At 34.4% G+C, this 21,062-nt stretch overlaps 1 protein-coding gene across 1 annotated transcript in view; it reads left to right on the forward strand.

Annotated features, from left to right (window-relative positions):
* The first annotated feature begins 5,930 nt into the window (after positions 1-5,930).
* Positions 5,931-21,062, forward strand: part of LOC142336540 (uncharacterized) — a 60,095-nt gene continuing 44,963 nt past the window's right edge. Inside the window, exons 1-4 of the mRNA XM_075385448.1 lie at positions 5,931-6,052; positions 6,142-6,371; positions 13,649-13,851; positions 18,434-18,612. Of these exons, the coding sequence (XP_075241563.1) occupies positions 6,199-6,371; positions 13,649-13,851; positions 18,434-18,612 (555 nt within the window). The 5' untranslated portion in view covers positions 5,931-6,052; positions 6,142-6,198. The remainder of the gene's footprint in view (positions 6,053-6,141; positions 6,372-13,648; positions 13,852-18,433; positions 18,613-21,062) is intronic.

The raw sequence follows: 21,062 nt of genomic DNA on the forward strand, positions 1-21,062 counted from the left end.
AAAAAATGATGCACCTATCATTTGGAGAACTCTTACAAAAAGTTCAACTCCTGGAGTCTGCCCCTACTTTCAGTATGCATTGCAGAAAAACGTTTTCGAAAATACTGACACGTGGATGCTTTCTGAGAGTGCTACAAGGCTAGGATTTATAGCGATATTAATTCGACGAACAAGGTCAAAATGCTGACAGACCCCAAAATTATTTAGAGAACCCATGGTACAATTTCATTATTCACTAAAACTTTGAGACAGAGATATTAGTTTGAAAGACTGAACTTAATTTTAAAGAAGTAAAAGTCAATTTTTTTTGCATTTAAATTTGTGTCATAATTTAGCACGCTAATTCTAGGGCAAAAATTTGTATTTTTGTAAAAAATCAAACGTTTGACTCTTGAATCAAACCACTGTAAATAATCGACTGCTTCGCTGTCGGACACAGAGACATTTGATATATTTCAACTCCCGTATATGTTTATTAATTTGCAAAATTGTAATCCTAACTTCAATTTCAAATGAAATTGAACACATTCGAACCATTTGGCTCTCTAAACACGTTAGAACAATATCTTAGCATCTTGGGGGCCTAGTTTTTAAATGAAAAAATTACAAGATGAACGTGTAATAAAACTTCAAAGTCCACCTTAGCGTTCAAAAACTGAAGGAATTTTTGCGACCAGTTATGCGGTTTTTGGGTCTTGTGCATATTGTGTCTCCACCAACAAAACTACAATACCAATCTCGGCGCTAAAATATTTCTAACCTAAATCGCAATGTTCAAACTGATTTACTTCCTTCGAGTAAATTCTGGTTTAAAAAACATTGATATCAAAACTATAAAACGCCATCAAGGTGCTGCTGCTAAGGTAAGGTCAAAAAATTATCAAAATTTTGAAGGCATGTTTTGTTTTTTTTACAAATAGGCCTAAAATGGTCTCTTTCCAATCTTTATCCACTGATTAGGTTTTTAAATTGGATTCTCTTAGTGTATTTTGAACAAAGAAGAAAACTACTATGCTTACTTTTGAGACGTTCTCAATATAACTCACCCTCATAACGTTTAAGCCCGTTTCATTGTATCCCAACTCCTGGAATCTGTCCCCAATTTGAGTTCAACTTTCAGTATGCATCGCAGAAAAACATTTTCCAAAATACTGGCACGAAGATGTTTTCTGCGTGTGCTACAAGCCTATGATTTATAGCGAAATTATTTCGATGAACAAGGTCAAAAAGCTGACAGACCCCAAAATTAATTAGAGAACCCATGGTACAATTTCGTTATTCAATAAAACTTTGAGACAGAGAGCTTAGTTTGAAAGACTGAACTTAGTTTTAAAGAAGTAAAAGTCAAATTTTTTGCATTTAAATTTGTGTCATAATTTAGCACGGTAATTTTAGGGCAAAAATTTGTCTTTTTGTAAGAAATCAAACGTTTGACTCCTTAATCAAACCACTGTAAATAATCGATTGCTTCGCTGTCGGGCAAAGAGACTTTTGATATATTTCAACTCCTGTATATGTTTATTAATCTGCAAAATTGTAATCCTAACTTCAATTTCAAATGAAATTGAACACAATCGTACCATTTGGTTCTCTAAACAAGTTAGAACAATATCTTAGCATCTTGGGGCCCTACTTTTTAAATGAAAAAATTACAAAATGAACGTGTAATAATTCTTCAAAGTCCAACTTAGCGTTCAAAAACTGAAGGAATTTTTGCGACTATTTATGTGGTTTTCGGGTCTTGTGCATATTATGTCTCCACCAATAAAACTACAATACCAATCTCGGCGCTAAAATATTTCGCACCTAAATCTCTATGTTCGAACTAATTTACTTCTTTCGAGCAAATTTTGGTTTAAAAACAATGATATCAAATCTATAAAACGCCATCAAGGTGCTGCTGCTAAGGTAGGGTCAAAAAATTATCAGAGTTTTGAAAGCATGTTTTGTTTTTTTTTTAAAAAAAAAATAGGCCTAAGTTGTTCTCTTTTCAATTTTTATCCCCTGATTAAGTTTTTAATTTGGATTCTCTAAGTGTATTTTGAACAAAGAAAAAATTAATATGCTAAGTTTTGAGACGTTCTCATCATAACTCACCCTCACAACCTTTAAACCCGGCCGTTTTATTGTATAATTATGGCAATGGGTGCTGTGCGTTATATCGACAAAGAGCTGGGTTCATTGCTATAGCTGTAAAGATAAGAATTTTTGGATCTATTCTGTTTCGGCTCCCCCATTTTAGTGAGCATAAATTTTTTATGACCCCCAGGCGCACGTGCTATTTTCTTGCAAAGTAACGTGCTATATAACAACATATAATTTGTATCTGGGGGTCATAAAAAACACTGGGGGGAAACAGAATAGATCCGAATTTTTTGCTGTGTCGCAAAACATTCAGTGTTTGCAGGTCTTTATATAGCACGTGCTGCTTCAGATTCGTTTTTGCAAAGTATCTGAAGATCAACTTGCTCTGTTGGGCATTTCATTTTCGTACCTTTTGTACTGCTGCGTTAATTTTGCTGTCAATTTCAGGACAGTTTTCAATTCAGCCAAAAAAACTTTTTAAATTATGAGTTCTCATTAAATCAATTAAAAAAATAATGTTTGAAAAACTTTACCACTTGGTCCTCCGAGCAAGTTAAAACGTAAATCGTTTTCCCCTTGAGTCTTTCACTTCACAAGTGGACACAATTGCCCTGGCATCAAGGCTCTAAGATGACAAAAGAACAAGATTTATCTTAAATTTTCTGCTCAGAGAGTCAAGGGAAAAAAATTGGTCAGAAAAAAAACAGGACGCAATGCAGCCCAACTTGACAAAAGTTTTCAAATAGTCACACTCACCAGATACGCCAATGTACAGTTAACGAGTTTCATCTCAGTTTTGCAGCCTTTAATTGATTCCATTTTTTCTACCCTGATTAAAGGTCAGCAATCAAAAAGTAATCAACTTGGAATTAATTAAAAAAACAGAATTATGACGCAGTTTTTAATATGTAAAAAAAGTGTTAATTCTTTTTTTTCTTATCATATCATAGGAATTTCAAATTGTTCCTGAAAGACTTCTTGCTCTTGATTAGATTTTGAAATCTTGATTCGAGAAACTTTAGTTCTAGACTAATTTCTACACTAAGGCCCCTAACGACTGAAAAATACACATTTATTTTAATTTATTTTATAGCACTGAAAAAAATCCAACCAAGTATCAAACAAGATACGTAAAGTGTTAATTTTCAGATGTATTGGGGTATCTGTATAAAACCCTTTTAATTTGCTTTAAAAATTTAGATTTATATCATCATCGATATTCAAGTTGACATGTTTCTATTTTCTACACTAAATGATATGTTTCCAATAGGTTTCTTGTCTAATATCTACACTGAAGGCCACTAACGACCGAAAAATACACATAGTTTGATAGATTTACTTTTTAGCATTGAAATAAAATTAAAACAAAAAACAAACAAGATACGCGAATTGTCAAATATCTTGTTGGTCATATATATTGGAGAACCTCTTTTATCATGTCTAATTGGAGAATCTCTTGTTGGTCATATGTATTGGAGAATATCTTTTAATTTTTATCATCATCGACATTGCTTTCTTGTCTAATATCTACACTGAAGGCCACTAACGACCAAAAAATACACATAGTTTGATAGATTTACTTTTTAGCAGTGAAATAAAATAAAACCAAAAATCAAACAAGATACGCGAATTGTCAATTTTCTTGTTGGTCATATATATTGGAGAACCTCTTTTATCATGTTTAGTTGGAGAATCTCTTGTTGGTCATATGTATTGGAGAATATCTTTTAATTTTTATTATCATCGACATATAAGTTGATGTGTTTGCAAAAACATTGAAAATGTTCAATCGTCAATGATCATACAGATCAAATCCATTTTTATTTTAACGGAAAGAGAAACTAGGAATCAAATGCACACAAAAAACAAACTAAATCACACAAAGTGTCATGTTCTCAATATTGAGTTTTTTCACTGTTACCTAAAGTGACCAGGTTTTTGGCATGTTTTATGGCATGTAATTTCTTTACTCCTTTTAGAGTAAATCTTTTATTGGACGACAGAGTTATTAATGAACCATTAGAACTACGTATTTTTTGTCAGAGAGGTGATAAACTCTGTATATAGATGTTGTAATCATAATAGCCGGAAAGAAGCAGTTCAAATTAAAGGTTGCTGTATAGATTTAAAGGTAGTCCAGCGAGAATGAACATGGCCACTTGGTTGATATTGTAATAGACAAGTTTGGTGTTCAACAGCATTTTTCTTTACCTTTTTCTGCTATTGTTGCTATGTGTATATTAGGAGTGGCGAGAAAAGGGTTGCAAAAAAAGAAAGTCTAATCAAATGAAGTGTGGAGTAAATTATTCAGCTGTTGTAATCGCAACAAAGGTTTAATAGAAACCTTAACACACATTGGGTTATTATTAGTCTTCTAGAATTTTTTCAACATTTTGGCTTCACACCGGAGTTTGATAACTTCTCAATGGCAATAAAAACCGTTAGTCAAGTTTCGTTATTTATTTTTGGCCGCAATCCCAATGTTTTCCTTTACTTATGCTGTTGTAAAACGTGCTTGTTTGATTTTGTGGCCACTCATCTCACTCTACTCTTTGTATGCAAAAGTGGCGCGGAGCGAAGACTGGTAAAACATAGTACTTCAATGTGCTACACGTTTTTTTATTGATAAATTACAGAACAGTTTTTTTTCATCGCAACGAGCCACAGATTTTTATCGTTTGTTAAAATCTCTGAATCGCATCAAGAGTTAAATTGTCCAAAGGTTGGACTGCATTGTCATATTTCTATGTTTTACTGCTACCATTTGTTAGCCCAAAATATGTAACAAATAAAGTTTAAACATGAATTTCGCTGTTAATAAAATTCAACAATAAAGTTAGGCCTGATCAGTATTTTAGAAGCTGACGGAGAAAAAAATCGCTGTTTCAGCACTTTCATGCGTCCCACATTTTTTATTCGCCGTTTCACTTTTGATACCACACTAGATTTTGAACTTACTCAGTTTTGCATTCATTTTTGACATTTTCTCGTTGAAATCAAGCTGATAAAAAAACTTAAAAAAGAGCAATCGACGGATCAAATTTCTTGGAAAAATTCATGTAAGCCTGAAAGCATGTTTCTTGGAAAAATTTTTTGCACGCCCAATTATTTCCCCGAGAGAAGCAGAATTTACTTTTCAAAGATAATCAAAATGGATAGCTGAAAAAAGAATCAGAGGAGAAAGTTGTAAAGAGGAATCAAAGGAGATAGCTGAAAAAAGGATACCTGAAAAAAGGGGATAGCTAAAAAATGAACAAAAAAACACCTTTGTCAAACATGATTTTTGTTGAAGTCTATAATAGATTGAATACAAAGAAATAATTTCATAGTTCAATATTTCTTTAAAACCACAAGAAGTAACATTGAGAGTGCCATAACAGTGCCCGCAGATAACTTCTGCGGTCCCTTTATTCCAACATTTTTATCAAACTATTCTCGTTAATTATTAAAAAACAATTATTGGGGATGAAACACCAAAAATTCCGAAGCAGGAAAAGAGTTAAAAACTAGAAAAGGAAAACGAGTTGATGAAAAAGGATTCTTTCGAAAAATGCTGAATTGCAGGATTACTATAATTTTAACTGAAATTTCTGTTTGAGTTTAGAATAGCAAAATTGAGGTCTTAATAAGTTACAGTAGTATAGTTCTGGAAAGCCTTTAGCAATTAGAGGCCAGCCTCGCGCGCAAGCGCCCTCGTCTTTGAGCTCTAATTGTCTTAAGCTTCCCAGAACAATACTCTAACATATACTTAGCTTTTCACGGGCCTCATGTTGACCTATAGTGCCCAAGCAGCTTGAGACAGGGTTCTAAATCTCTAACACAAGTACAATCTTTTGCACGTTTTTGCTTTATACACACTTGAAGGGGAAAATAATTGCACATTATTCAAGCACACAATATTCGTATTTGAGCTTTTTTATATCAGACTTAAACCACAAACTCATGTGAGAGTAGAAGTGACTTCCAGGTAAGCTCAGAATTCAGACACTCAATTTGTTGTCATAAAAAAGTTCTAGAATTTTAACTTTAAAAAAGTTCAGGAATATAATTTTACAGGTCAAGTGAGGCTGATACGCAATCTAAGACTTCAAGATTTAGAGTCATTCTCTCAATATGGAATTGTTGTTAAGAATGATTATTGTGTTATTCTGGTGGTCTAAAACAGTCAGTGCATACGGAGGTCAAGGTAGCCTGCAGGAAACGTTAAATGCCAAATTGGAGTATCATCCTTTCACAGACGATGGAAGGTCATTCGTGGATGCCTACGCTCTAGGAAATCCATTCAAGTATGTTTATATTTTCAGTTCAATAGAGAAAAGTTCAACGAACTTTTAGTTGCGGGTAGGAGCATTAACTATATGGGTTATTTTTCTGAAACGTAGAAAGACATGAGGGGTGTCCTTAAAAAAAAACCCGCCGAACGTAGAATCGTAAATTGAAAAGAAGTTTTCAGAAATTTTCATATTCACGGAGTTATCCAGGTTTAAAATTAAAAGCGAACTTCCGCCATTTTAACGTAATTTTTTTTTCACTTATAGCGTAATTTTTGACCAATTTTACGTAATTAAGTCCATTATGTTTTTTTGAGCGTCAATTTTTTGTTGTTAACAAAAACGCAAACCGTTGAGGTTCCGTTTAGTCTCATCCTTCTTTTTACAATTGAACGAAATAGAATTACATTCGCGATTTTAATAATTTTTGATATTATTACATAAATGAGAAGTGAATTCGAAGCAGTGAAATTGGTAAGTTTAATCGTATACAAAATAATTGCTCTCAGAAATTTATGGCGGTACTTTTCTGTCCCCCCCCCCGGTGTGTTTTACGCCCCCAGTTACAAATTATATTTGGTTATATAGCACGTTACTAAGTAAGAAAATAGCACGTGCGCCTTTAACATGTTCACTTTTTAATTCTCGAATGGCGTTGAAGTTTTTTACGGACGTTCGTTTAACTAGACTCCGAATATATGGTTGACCAAAACTGTTTTTGACACATAGAGCTATGTTTTAGATGACAGTTCTAAGAGTTTGATCCTTAGTTCACTCCCACGTCGTGCTCCCTCGGCACCCCCCCCCCCCCCCGCGACAACGCTCCTTAAATTCTAAAACTAGCCTCCCGTAATCATGGCCAACTACTGACGAAGCCAACCACTCGCCATTTAATTGAGAACAGTTGGTGCGATGTTTTTTATATATATATATATATATATATATGCATTCTCAGTTCATTCTATCAATTGACTGTTATTAAAAGCCTGTGTGGACCTGTGTTATTATTTGAAAAAATAATTTGTTTCAATAATACTGACATTAGGCTTTCGTAAAAAAGGCTTTCGAGTTCTGCCTTTGGTGAAATCTGAACACTAAGCTTGTTAGTGGAAGAACAATTAATAGGGCTCAGTTAGGAGGCATAAGAGAAGCTTAATAACGTTTTTACTAAATATTTCATTGTTTTTCTTCTTTGTCACTAATTGTTCGTGATCGTTTAGTCAATTTCTGAGTTTTGTTTTTATCTGATGCTTTTTTTATCATTAAACCTCATTAACGACATACATATATCTATATACATACACATATATATATATATATATATATATATATATATATATATATATCGAAGTTTAAGTGATTTTATATAGAGCTATTAGTCGGCATCTCAATGGTTTTTTGTTTCATGAAGTTTTGTTTGGCTTATTTCTATTTCAATCCGTTTTGTCGTTCTTTTTGTAATATCATCACTAAATGACATTACTTAAAGCGTTGCTTGGCATTCCAAGGCTTCATCGAAATCGTTTATAAATTTTGAGGCCAGTACTTGTTGCTTTTGTTGACTTTGAAATTGTTTATCAGAAAAAAACCGTTCTATTTTTAATTTTGAATCTTATTTCTTACTTTTCCAATCTACTTTTTATTAGCGTTATTGTTTTTAGTTGCCAGCTGCTTTTAGTAAAACCAGGAAGAATATCGTATTGGTTTAGGTTTTCATAGAAAATATTCACAATTTCTTTAACTGAAAAAACTATGTTTTGTGTTTTTATAGTTATTTTTGTTCTGCATCCTATTCTCATTTGAAACAGCTCACTTCAAAATTCGAATGCCTTATTAGTGATTTTTGGATTCATTTTGTAGAAAAGTTACTAAATATGACACATACTACATCCAAAATTTTTTTAAAAAAAATTTGTATTTTTCAATTGATATTTAATTTACCTTTTGTTTTTTGGTGCGTTAAGGAATCGACATTTTCAGTTATTATAAAACTTCACACGGAAACGGATTTTTTACAGCGGTTAGGTTTTGAAAATTGAGCTAACGTGTACGTAGCTCTGACACCACTTGTTTCCATTTTTTCTTGAAATTCACGAAATGTCCAATTTTGCCCTCGTCAATTTTTTCTACCTGGAATTCAAGAAAGTTTTTTTGTTGGTGATAATTATTTTGTATTGTTTCACCATAATTTGATTTGTTTGGATTAATGTAAAAATTTTTTGCTTCAACAAAATGGATTATTCTTTTGCCAAATTTTGCTCGTTTCCACGTTTTTTGTTTTATCTGTTTCGCTCAGTATTAAAATATCAATCAAAATATTCAGTTTCGAGTGACTTTTTAAAGCTGAAATCATCGAAATTCGAAAAAATTGTTGCTGACTCTGAAATAATCACAGCTTTGATTTTAGAATTGAAATTGTCATTTACATTTTTAGCTGTACAACTTTAGTTGTAACAATGAAAATCTTTCACAGTAAATACGCCTGGTTCTATTGCTTTTTAACTGCTTTCAATCGCAATTAATTGGATCAAAAATCTAATTTAAAAAAAATTGATTGCTTAGCATTTTATTATGTTGCATATTTTGTTATGGTATTATTAGATTTCTGTTTTGATTTTTTTGCCGCATAGTTTGACGTCTATTGTGCAAGTTTGGTATAATTTTGGTTTTTCATTTAATTTTACGTGTTAACCTTGAATTTAACCTGAACGTTAACCATCAATTGGATCAAGAATCCAATTCAGAAAAAAACTGAATGTTCATCAGTTACTTATGTTGTATATTTCGTTATGGCATTTTTAGATTTCTGTTTTGACTTTTTGCCGCATAGGTTGACGTGTATGATCAAAGTTTGGTTTCATTTTGTTCTTTTGTTTAATAGCCGCGTCCTCAATTCCAGGCGGTTATTATAGCGCTCCTAAATTTTTTACAATTCAAAGAATTTGAATTGTATTGGTGCTCTGTGTTTTTTTTAAGATGTGTTCACACATTTTTCAATGACTTTGATCTTTCAAAACGAGATAAACAGGTAAAGCCCAGCGGGCATTAAGTTTCATTAGAGGCCCAAAATGGGCTCCAGTATCCCTTCAAGTGCATATAGTGGTAGTGGTGCAGCTGCTGGGATGGCCTTAATTTAAGTTGAAAAGGTCATTTTTAGGAGTTTTCGGCTCCAAATGGTGCAAAGTTTCATGTTTTTTGTGATTTTTCTGAGATTTTTGTTTGATTAGTCTCAGGTTGAAGTTTATAAAAATTGTTGAAGGCCTTTTGCGAGACAAAATGGCTTGTTGTGGCCATTTTATGAGCTATATGTTGTGGTACTACAAACACAAACACACAAAATGATACTAATTTTTTGCAATTTTTTTCAGGTTTTTTGAAAATTTTTGTTATTTTTTTTAGTTTTTTTGCCCTAGGTGTCACGAAACCTTCTATAAGGTTTGATAAAGGCTTTGATGATAGATTACTGCACAATTTCTAGTGGTAATGGATCGGTTTTCAATTTTTTGACATCATGAATTTTAGCATTTTTTGACAAAAGTCGCAATTTTTTCATGTTTTTTGACATATTTATTGTCAGCTTTGAAGTTGTTTGAGTCCCAGGGGCAAGAAAACCTCATTAGAGGTTGAAGAATAAGTTACTGAAAAATTTTTAGTTGCCATGGAATAGGTTTCAACTTTTGAAAATCACAAATTTTAGCAATTTTTTTGAACAATTTCGCATTTTTTCAGGTTTTTGAAAATTTTCATCATTTTTTTCAATTTTTCCAGTTTCAAGGACCAAGCAATCTCCTTTGAGGTTTGTTAATAGGGCACTTTATTTTTTCTTGTAACAAGGGAATGCTTTTTAACTTTTGAATGTCTCGAATTTTAGAATTTTTTGATAAGATCTGCAATTTTTTTAATGTTGCCTAAAGTTTTTTTGTCAGTTTTTGATTTTCGTCCATTCTCTAGTGCAAGATAACCTATTCCTCGTTCTGATGAAAAGTTAGTGCTACTGAAATTTTTCTAAAAGTTATTGCATATCGATCTATGAGCCAATGAGTTTTTAAAGCTTGGAATTGGGTTACTGGATAGCCTCGAGAGACACAGAAAAGATTCTGAAGATATTTATATCACAATATTCAATAACATTTCCTTATAATTTGCAATTGATTTCTTTTTTTCTTAAATTTTTTTGGTCATTTTCAAGTTAATCGACCTTCAAGGCCTATGAATATTTTTCAGGTCTTCCAGATATAATACTGTACCGATTTCAGAAACAAAAATTGGTTTTAAACATATTTTTGTAATGGGTGTTTTTAAAGGGAAAAAATTTTGCCGTAGGTTTAGAAGCTTCAAGAGTTTTAGCAATGAGTTTGTTTTTGTTCATTTTTGATTCTTTTAATTTCTCAATTCTTTGATGATTTTTGTGTGCTGGCTGGCATTGTTCAATTGATCTGCTGGTCAGGTAGAGTACATCTGAGTTTTTCTTTCAATTCTTTGAATTGTATTTCAGGACTTGTCCTGCTATGTTTTTTTACTTCGTCTAACAGATCTTTGTTTCGTCTTGATTATTAAAGTTTTGAGTTTTTGATGTCGAATATTAATTTTGGGATCTTCTCCGTTTGTGCCCCCAGTACGTTAGGCGCTCCCCAGTTACAGAGCACGTGCCATTACATAGTAAGTCATTATGTAAAAATTATTGCACGTGCATCTGAGGGGTGCAAATAATATGCGCCCACTAAGCTGATGGGGCATAAACGGATAAGATCCTAATTTTGAAAAGCTCTCTTAGGGGTTTCTCCTTAGAGCTTATGTGTCTCATAAAAATGACAGTCCAAAGCTAACCCAATAAGTCTGATGCTAGTGGTCTATTAAAGGACTGGTGGTCGATCTGTCTATCTAATCTCTTTAGTTGTTTCAATTCATGGAAGGCCCCAAGCGTCTATCGCGGCTATTTTCCGGCAATCTGCCGGCTATGTTTTACATGCTAACTTTGAGTTTGATTGTTGTTGATAGCAGATCTTAGAATAAGTTCATTTTACTCAAAAGAACTTGCTAAACTTTTTTTGTCTTATCAGCTTTGCTCAATTAATTCATTACTCACAATGGCTGCCAACAAATATCTCGAAAACAAAATTAAAGAGACTATTTGAACGGTAGCATGTCCAGTTTTGAATAGTTGAGTGAGCAAGAGACGACTCGATTTTCCTTTTTTGTTTATGATTGAATTGTTTCAAGTCCAATGTATATTGTTGTGTATTCTTAAATGCAGTTTTTGGTAGCTGTCTCGTTAATGTACCTTCTTTGCATTCACAGAGTAGTTTTTTAACGTTTTTTTTTAATTGCTCTCAAGCAATTCTTCAAATTCCGCTCACTGTTAATATTTAAAGTTTTTCAAAGCTTATGCTTGGGATAAAGAGAATAGCTTCAGTTTGGTTTAAGTACAATTGCTTTAAGAAGCTAAGCAGCGGTTCATTGGTTTTGTATTAATCATTAGCAATTATATTAATCCTGTTAGACTTTTTTCAGCAACTTTTCGTCTGACCCATTTGACTTTGCGTCCTCAAAAAGGGGATAAACAGGTAGCACCCAGTGGTCATTAAGTGCTCCTAGAGCCTTTTAGCTCACTAGTCTTCAAGTATCCGATTCAAAGAATCTGTTCTGGAGACTTATATTTATGGTGCGAAAGACTGTTCTCAGAAGTTGACTCCTCTACTAATGCCCCCCACTGTTGCCACCCCCATTAGCCCCCCCCAGTGCACCACTCCCCCCGCTGCGCTCACTTAGGCCCCTTCAATTAAGCTAAAGTTAGCCTACCGACTGAGGGAGCCAACCGCTCGCCGGTCGTTTGAGAGCAATTCGCCCGACGTTAGTCGGTTATGTTTATTAATTTTAATGAGCAGTTGTTTCGTCAGATCGATCTAATGTCTATTGATAGACCAACCCTTGATAAATTTTTGTTTCAGCCTCGACTGAATCGTGAACCCCATTCTCCGATTTTGGTGCCATCATTTTTCCACTGCTCCATTGATTCCTGAAAACATTTCCTTTAATTATATTCTATTTTATTAAACAATTTTATAAGAAATGCGCTAAAAAGCGCCAAAAAGATGTAATTTTTAGTTAGTTGTTTTTGCATTTCAGCAGTTTTCAAACATAAGATCATAGTCAATGGTAAGAAATTGCGGATTAAGTGTGCTGCTATCTCGCTGACATATCGACCCGAGAAACACAATTGCTTTTTAATTGACTCTTTTGGCTTGATTTTTTGAACTAATGCAGTCTTCTATTGCATCAAAAGTTTCGGTTAAATGAATTTGGTTGAACAAATATGTTCTTCACGGTGAACAGGATACAGATCATTAATTTGCCTCATCAGACAAATTTGTTTTTCGACAAAAATAAAGTAAAAATTTGAAAAACTCTGCTATGATGAGGCGTTGAACGATTAATCTTAGAATAGTTCAACTGTTTCTTAGCTGTCGCAGCAAAATCGCAGCAAAAAACTGTTTCTTAGCTGTCGCAGCAAAATCTTTAAAAATTTTCTACTCTTCTCAACTATCGCTTCCACTATTGCAAAATGGGAGAATATTTTTGTACAGGCTTTAACTCGCGCAATTATAGCATTTAGTATATTTTGGAAGGAAGCACTTCTCTACTAGGTTACAAAGGGAAGGTGAATTCTGAAAAGATCCTTTTTTTTCCTAATCGGCGTAAATTTTACCTGAAGAATAATACCCGTGTTGAGAAATTCGTTTGATTCAAACATAAGAATTGTCGGATTTCGTCGGTTTTACTTAGCCACAACTGATCAAAGCCCTTATGTTTTTTCGTCGTTTTGATCGGTTTTCGTCGGTTTTAAACGTAAGAATCGTCGGTTTTTGCCGTTCTAAAAATCTTACAAAAAGGACAGTCACTGTCAGGATTCGAACCTTCGACCCCTAAATTACGATTCACCTTCTCATCCACTGCACCAACAGTCATTGAGTTTTACTCTACTTCTTTTGTATTTAAAAAAAATGAGACTGACAATACCGACAAAAAACGACGATAATCGACACTTCTCAGATCAAATACCGACAATACCGACGATAATAGACGTTTCCTACATAAAAAACCGACGAAATCGACAAAATTCGACTAAAAATGACGCTTCTTGCGTCAACTTTGTCGCATTTTCTCAACCCGGGTATACTGAGATTCAGCAGTGAACAAGTGGCGATATATAACAGCTTCTAGCTTCAACTAAAACGCTACTTTACATCATGAAAAATTACAGCCAGTTTTTTTGTAAAAGTGCGTTATTTAAGGCCGAAAGAGTTTTACGCGGGTGCTCAATATTCGCCCAAAGAGGGCAACTGGGATTCGAGGGCTATGTACTGGAGCAATGTGAAGGATTCAATGTACTATGCATTCCGGGAGTACAGTTACAATGCCAAGGGGAAGATACTCTGGATCATCCTCTACCACGACTACTTCTACGCTAAACTGCCATGGGTCAAGTTCACTTCAGGTTTGTAGTGTTCAGCGTACTTCCCTAGTCTAGACCTCGACTTGAGCCCGGGTCGAGGTTTTTGGGTGAGGTTTTGTAAGAAATGCGGTGAATACGGTGGAAAAAATAACTCACCGGTTTTCGCCGCATTTCTTACAAAAATTCACCACGAAATTCACCACATTTCTTACAAAATTTCACTGCATAGACTAGTATGGCAAATTAATGTAAGAAATGCGGTAAATGCGGTGAATGCGGTAAAAAAAATTTACCACTATTCGACCCCAGACCTAGATGTCAACGCTAAATAACGCAAAGTTATGTAAGATTGGCGCTGTATGCATTGAATTTATGTAAAATCTACGCTTGGGCGCCAATCATACACAACTTTGTATTGAAGTAGGCGTAGATCTAACATAACTTTTGCATTGGATTTAGCGTAAATCTCACTTAATTTTGCATTGATCTTCAATAATTCTGCGTTAAAATTAGAGTTGATCTTACCTAATATTGTGTTCCAAAGTTTAGATCTTACAAAACTTCGCATTGAATTTGTCGCAGATCTTGCAGATCTAGAAAAGACCTAAATAGTCTAGCGGGGGGGGGGGGGGGTCAATAGTGACCAAAATTACACAGTCGAGCTTCCTAGTTATGGTCAAGAACTCCTAGTTCATGGGTCAAGCAAAAGCCTTTTCATAGCACTTTGGATCGAGAATGCTCTTTTCACTGTCGTGCAAAAGCCATTTCATAGCTCTTTTGGGTAAATGTCTTATCTTAGCAGTTTTGAAACAAACATTGTTTTTTCATGGGTCGAGCAATAGAGTAGGGTTAGTGGGAGGAGGGGGCAGGGAGGAATAACACTTTAAAACACATTATATAATCAAAACACATAATCACACAACGTGATAAAACCTTGTCCACCAACTTTGGTGCCAATTGGACCACTCTTTGACTAGCTTGGAAGAATATTGTTTTAAAACCTTATTTTACTCTTTCGTACGAAAAGAAAAAGAGCTCCAACTTATTTTGCTAGGCGAGCTATAATAAAAATTCCTGATTATCTAGATTCTAATCACACTGGGGAGCTTGTTCACAAATTGCGGTCTTATTTGGAAAACTTTTTGACTAGCTTGAATATGTGTATGCTGCATATTCTCGCTCAACCAATGATTTGACAACATGTTTGACTTGGTAAATAAAGACCCATGAAAAGACTTTTTTTTACTTATTTGACTTTTGCTCGACCCAATTTTTTTCCTCAAAAATTTTGATCGAGCGAAAGTCCAGAGTCCAAGTTTGGTCAAGGAAAACTCCACTTTTATTTTTTCGGGTCAAGTTATTGTGCAGGGTGACAAAACCTGGGTCAATCATAATTTCAGCGTTAGTTTTTGGGTCAAGAAATTGTCCAGAGTGGCAAAAGATAGGTCGAGCAAAAACCATTTGATTAATAAAGACTAGCAAAGGCATTGTCATAGCTCTTTTGGGTCCAGCAGGTCCCAATATTACCCAAGATTGTTCGAACATGGTTTTTTCACAGGTCGAGGTCTAGACTAGTGTTGCTATTCAGTAAAGTCCGTCGCTCTGTACAAATTAGCACAAATAGGAGTCTGGTAAATTTACTCAATTTTAAAATTATTAGATGAGAGAAAGCATTTCAAAACAGGTTTCCAAACTGGAGACTAGAGACTTGAGCAGAGAGTAATTTTAGGCAGATTATCGCCAATTAGTTTGTCTTTTCAAGTTTTTTGTCTACTTCTTCTAACTCTACGCTTTTTGCTGTAGTTTTCATAGTCAAATTTTAATGAGGAGCATATAGATAGGTGTTACTACTATGAGGTGACACTTGACGGCTAGACATGTCATCTATCACCGAAATAAATTATACACATTTCTGATTAATTGCTCTTGAACGAAGTTCATAGCAATTATTGTAAACGTGTGTGTCTTTTTTATGCATATTTTTTGCTTGACAATTTTGCGCTTTTCTTCTTGAACATTCTTTGTCTTCTCAAGCGACTTTTTCGCGCTTTCGTTCATTTTTGAGTGATCTCTAGTGCTCCGATGTTGCTAAAACAAAATCGGTTGCAGCATAGTAGAAAATAAATTGTCTTGTAGTGCAGTGGATAGTGGGGGTGGACATGGATCGAGAGGTCAGTGGTTCGAATCACGGTGGGGTCAAACTTTTGTGCACCCATAAAGAAAAACTTATCTAGGCTACAGCCCCTGAATTAAATTGCCTCGCCTGTTGTTCAAGAGCTATTCTTCCGACATTTGTCGGTTCATGTTTGTTGTTTAAAATCTCTGCTTCTTTTTGGTTGAGTGACTGACCTAGTAGAAGAAATTATAAACATTTTGCCCCAAAGAGTAGCTGGCAAGCTAACCAGTAGGTCACTTTCACTTAAATAAATGATACATATTTCTAAAAGTTTCATGTTCTTTGTTCTTTGCATGTTTATTTGTTCTTTGCATTAAAAATTCTCCGTCAAACATTGGGTGGTTGAGTGATATACCAGTAAATGTTTGTGAGTGTTTTCAGAATAATGGTTGCAAGTTGCATTTTAGTTTGTTGTAGAGATCTCTAATGTTTTTCGGCTTTGTCCATTGTCAATCTTTTTCCTTTTCCTTTGTTTTTTTAGTGAATCAATTTTATAAGGTTGTCTGCCAATTTGAACTTTTTTCCAGACTACCTGTCAAAAGGTTTTTTGTCAGTTGTTTTTTTTGCAATGGCCATTAAAAGTAATTTTTCGCGGATGCTGTATCAGTTTTTGACAGTTATTTTTATCAAGTCTCCCTCTTCGGTGGTTATACCAAAATGCTTAATGCTATTATGTGGAATGTGCATTAGGTCAGTGAAGTTGGTCATTTTCCTAATTCGAGTTGGCTCCGGAATTCTTCAGGCCAGGTTTTTTTTTCTTACTTCGTCGAACAAAAATTTGTTTCACTTTAGCTTTCACTGCCTTTTTGCACATTTTTGCATGAAATCAATAGACTTCTCTAGGTTGTTCTCTTTCTTTGTTTATTCTGCTCAAAGTGTTTTCAATCACTTTTTCTGTTATGTCAAGACTAATCGGGATTATGGGAATCAATGGCGGGTTTTTCTTTCCAGCAATCTGCTGGCTTTAAGAAATAAACGTTTGCAATCAGTGTTTAAGTATCTATTAGATGAACTTAGCAACATTTCTTCTTTATTTCTCGATCTGCAAACATACTTAAGCTCTTTTACTCGTGGCCTTTATATTCAAACAGAAAAATGTCATTTAAAGGTATAATTGAATTTCAAAATACTGCTCATGTTGGCAAGCTTCAACTGGTCTATTTGACTTGTGATATCATCGTCATGGTCATGACTAGTCCATTTCCTGGTGCAATCAAAAATCAAGCTCAACTTCACAGAACTTTGTATTTGTTAGTTAATCTTAGTTATTGCTCTCAAATTAATTCTGTAGCAAAAGTTTTAGTCCCGTTGGTTTGATTGTTTTTTTTTATTCAGTTTTTCGTGAACTGATATTTTTTGAGGAGCGTTTTGTTAATTGATTAATGAATTTCGTGATATTGATCTCATGAAAAAATTGTCTTTAGAAACGGGACAAAGTGGGCATTTAATTCCGGAGTAATTTCTCTAAAAACCCTATTAGCCTCCAAGTATGAGATCCAGCAAAACTAGTGAGGAGACTTATGTTTATGTTTTGTAGAGGAACTCTCTCTCTCTCTCTCTCTCTCTCTCTCTCTCTCTCTCTCTCTCTCTCTCACACACACACACACACACACACACACACACACACACACACACACGCACACACAAACACAGGCGCACACACACATACACTTCCATGTTCCCTCATCACTCAATGGAGGCGGGCTCCCTAAGATCATGTTTTGTGACTTTGACAGCCAACCCCTCGCTAATAGTTCTAGAGCAATTTGACAGGCGTTGTTCGGCTATAGTTAGATTGCAAAGCTTCGAAAATTAAACACGAACAGACTTCACTTATTTGAGTAGTCTTTGTTACCCATTTGAAATCTTACTCACGGAAACTTGATACATCCTGTTAAAAAATACCAGAACGCGACAAGTTACCTCAAAATTTTTCTTGATCAAAAATGGATCTAAAATCTTGGTCTTGGTTTTAAAATGGTAAACCAAGATTTCTTCAAGATTTAAGAAAATTCTTGACGTTCCAAGTTCTTGTTCTAATAAGAGTTGACACTTGAGTGACCTGTTCTCGATGTTTAGCCGGACCGCTGTTCAAACTGTTTTGCATCCAAGAAGAGACTTTGTTACTTTGATCCCAAAATTGCCCCAATGTCTACTTATAGATCTTATTGACCTATGGCCTGGGACGTTCACATGGGCAGGATTAGAAAACGGCGGAATTGTTTCCTTCCCCGTGAACAAATCTTTGTTTTCATTAACCTTTGTGATCAAACTAATACGCGCTTTGAACTGGTTTGTTCAAGACTAAAAAGATGGCACTATCTATGACAACTAACATACACCATTATAAAGAAGTGAAAATAAAAATTATATATAATTATTCTCTCGTAGCGCAAAAATTCCAATGCAGTTTATATATTGATATGTTTCCGCCCATTTCTATCATAGGCACGAGCGCAGACAGCAAAGATGTCACGATGGAGGTGCAGTTTGGTGATCCAGACGTCACTCAGTACTATTGGAGATTATATGATTCTAACCGGAAAGGAAATCAATCTCACTTGGCTATCAATTCCGGCAACATCACTCGGCCAGGAGGGGGAGGATTAAAAACCATGGGAAACACGGTAGTTGATCCACTTGACTAGAGCTGTCAAAATTTTCCAGGAAAGGACAGTATGACGGTTTTCGAGTAAACCGTTTCCGAGTAAACCCCTTTTTAGCCTTCCATTTAACCTGATCGTATTTGACGCGTCGAGGTGTCAACGCTGAAAAACGCTTTAAAAATGTAAGCATTGTGGCTGTTTACCATTGAATGAAGGTGATAAAAAGCGGTATAAACTTCAGCGCTTAATAATGCTAATCTTAGCAAAATTCATTGCTAACCTCAGGCAAATTTCCATCTTTTTCAATTTTCTAATCAAAGAGTTTCAGTGAATTCGGCAAAAGAGGTGGGTGAAGAAATATTCACCGCTAATAAAAGTGTTCACGCATTTTCCATGACTTGGTGCTTTCAAAACAGGATTAACTAAGTTTCATCAGAGGACTTTAGCTGCTTTTAGTACTTTTGTAAGAAGTTAGTACGTTGACTTCAATGTGAAAAGATCTTTTTTTTTGGAATTTTTGAGCCCAAAATGGAGCAGATTTTAACGAATTTTCGTTGTTTCCATTTTTTTGTAATGCTTTTTTATGTCGATTTTTGAGCTTTATGAATTGATAAGGCAACCTTAAACACAAAAAAATGATAGTGACTTCTGCAATTTTTTTTTCAAATTTGTTGATATCTCATTCTTTGATTTTATTTGGCCCAATAAAACAGTTTTGGGGCTAGGAGATGAGCTACTGGATATTTTTCAGCAACAGGAATAAAAATATAAATAGCGATTTTTATGTTATTTTTATCGCGAACTTTATCGACTTTTCAAAACGTTTACAATTTTCATATTTTTTAAATCAAATTTCTTAACCTTTTTTCAAGATTTATAGTTTTAGGGGCCATTGAAACTTTTTTAAAACTTTTGCAAGTGTCCTTCACTGGCATAAATTCCCTTCTATGGCATAAGAAGTTTTTGCACCCATAAAGAAAAATTGATTTAGGCTACAGCCCCTTAATTATATTATCTCGCCTGTCGTTCAAGAGCAATTCTTCCGACATTTGTCGGTTTATGTTTATAAGTTTTTGAAATTTTTCGAGTCATTTTTGATTTCTCAGAGCTCAAGTCCTGAAGAAAAGTTTAAGAATTTGGTGCTGCGCTTATGCATAGATTTTGAGTGTTACAGTCCTGGTTTTGAAAATTTGGATGCCAAGAAGCTCTGGCGATTTATACATCACGCCAGTTTTTCATTATTTGTACACACTTTGTTTTTTTTCAATTGCAATTAATTCAGCATTTGTTCATCATATGTAAGCGAGTACTTTCACGTTCAAAGAGTGAAATTAAAAAATTGGGATGAAACCATTAAGCCTGGGTACTGAAACTTAATGTTTATTTTTTGAATAAGGCATCAACTTATTAGAGTTCCATATAGTTTAAGACTATCCGATATTGAGATTATTTTCATTGCCTTCCTATTTAAGGAATAAAATAGCATATCAAATCTAAGGGAATTTCGGATCTTTTCCGTTTGTGCCCCCCCCAGCTTAGTGGGCGTATATTATTGCACAACCCAGACGCACGTGCCATATTTTTACGTGATAAGTTACTATATACTGGCACGTGTTCTATAACTGGGGTGCGCATAACGTACTGGGGTGGGATTACAAACGGAAAAGATCCAAAATTTGAAACAAAATTAAAATTCCTTTTATGACACTTTGAAACACTAGTCTGTCGTTAGTTTTTCTAAGTGTTTCGAACCCAAGGTCGGTCTGGGGGACAAATGGTTGCTATTTTCCGGCTCTTTGCGGGTTTTTACGTTTTGATCAATTTCTATCGGTCTCTTTTTTCTTTAGTTCCTTGAATTTTCATTTAGAATGGTAACTGCTGGTAAATTAGTGATTATCAATTTGAAGATGTTTTTCCTAATTTAATTAAATCGAAGGATCTTTTCCGCTTGTTCCCCCCAGTACGTTATCTGCCCATCAGTTACAGAGCGCGTACCATTACATAGTAAATCATGATGAAAAAGTATGGCACGTGCATCTGGGAGTGCAAATAATATGCGCCCACTAAAGTGGGGGCACAAACGAAAAAGATCCGAATTGAAAAACAAAAACATTGATCTAATTGGATTCTGATATTTATTCTGCATTTTTATCTCCTAATATTTTAATTGAACGTGTTTCTTATCTACATTATAGGCCTTTTATTCTAACAGCAGAATTGGTGCTTGATATCAATTCATACAGCACATATAGCTAAAAATAAGACATTTTTCTTAAAAGTATCACTTTTGAATAGATTGCTTGCTACTTTTGTTACAACATTAGTTAGAATGCGATAGCGTTTAATATATTTTGACCCGTTTATTATATTTTGATGCGTGAAGAGAATACGGTTTTTTTACTTCTTTTATTATTGAGTCTATTTTTTTTCAGCACGAGCTGTCCATTAATTTGTAAGCAATATAAACATCC

Source organism: Convolutriloba macropyga, chromosome 3 (assembly GCF_964194025.1).
Source record: "Convolutriloba macropyga chromosome 3, txConMacr16.3, whole genome shotgun sequence".
Taxonomy (NCBI): Eukaryota; Metazoa; Xenacoelomorpha; order Acoela; family Convolutidae; genus Convolutriloba; species Convolutriloba macropyga.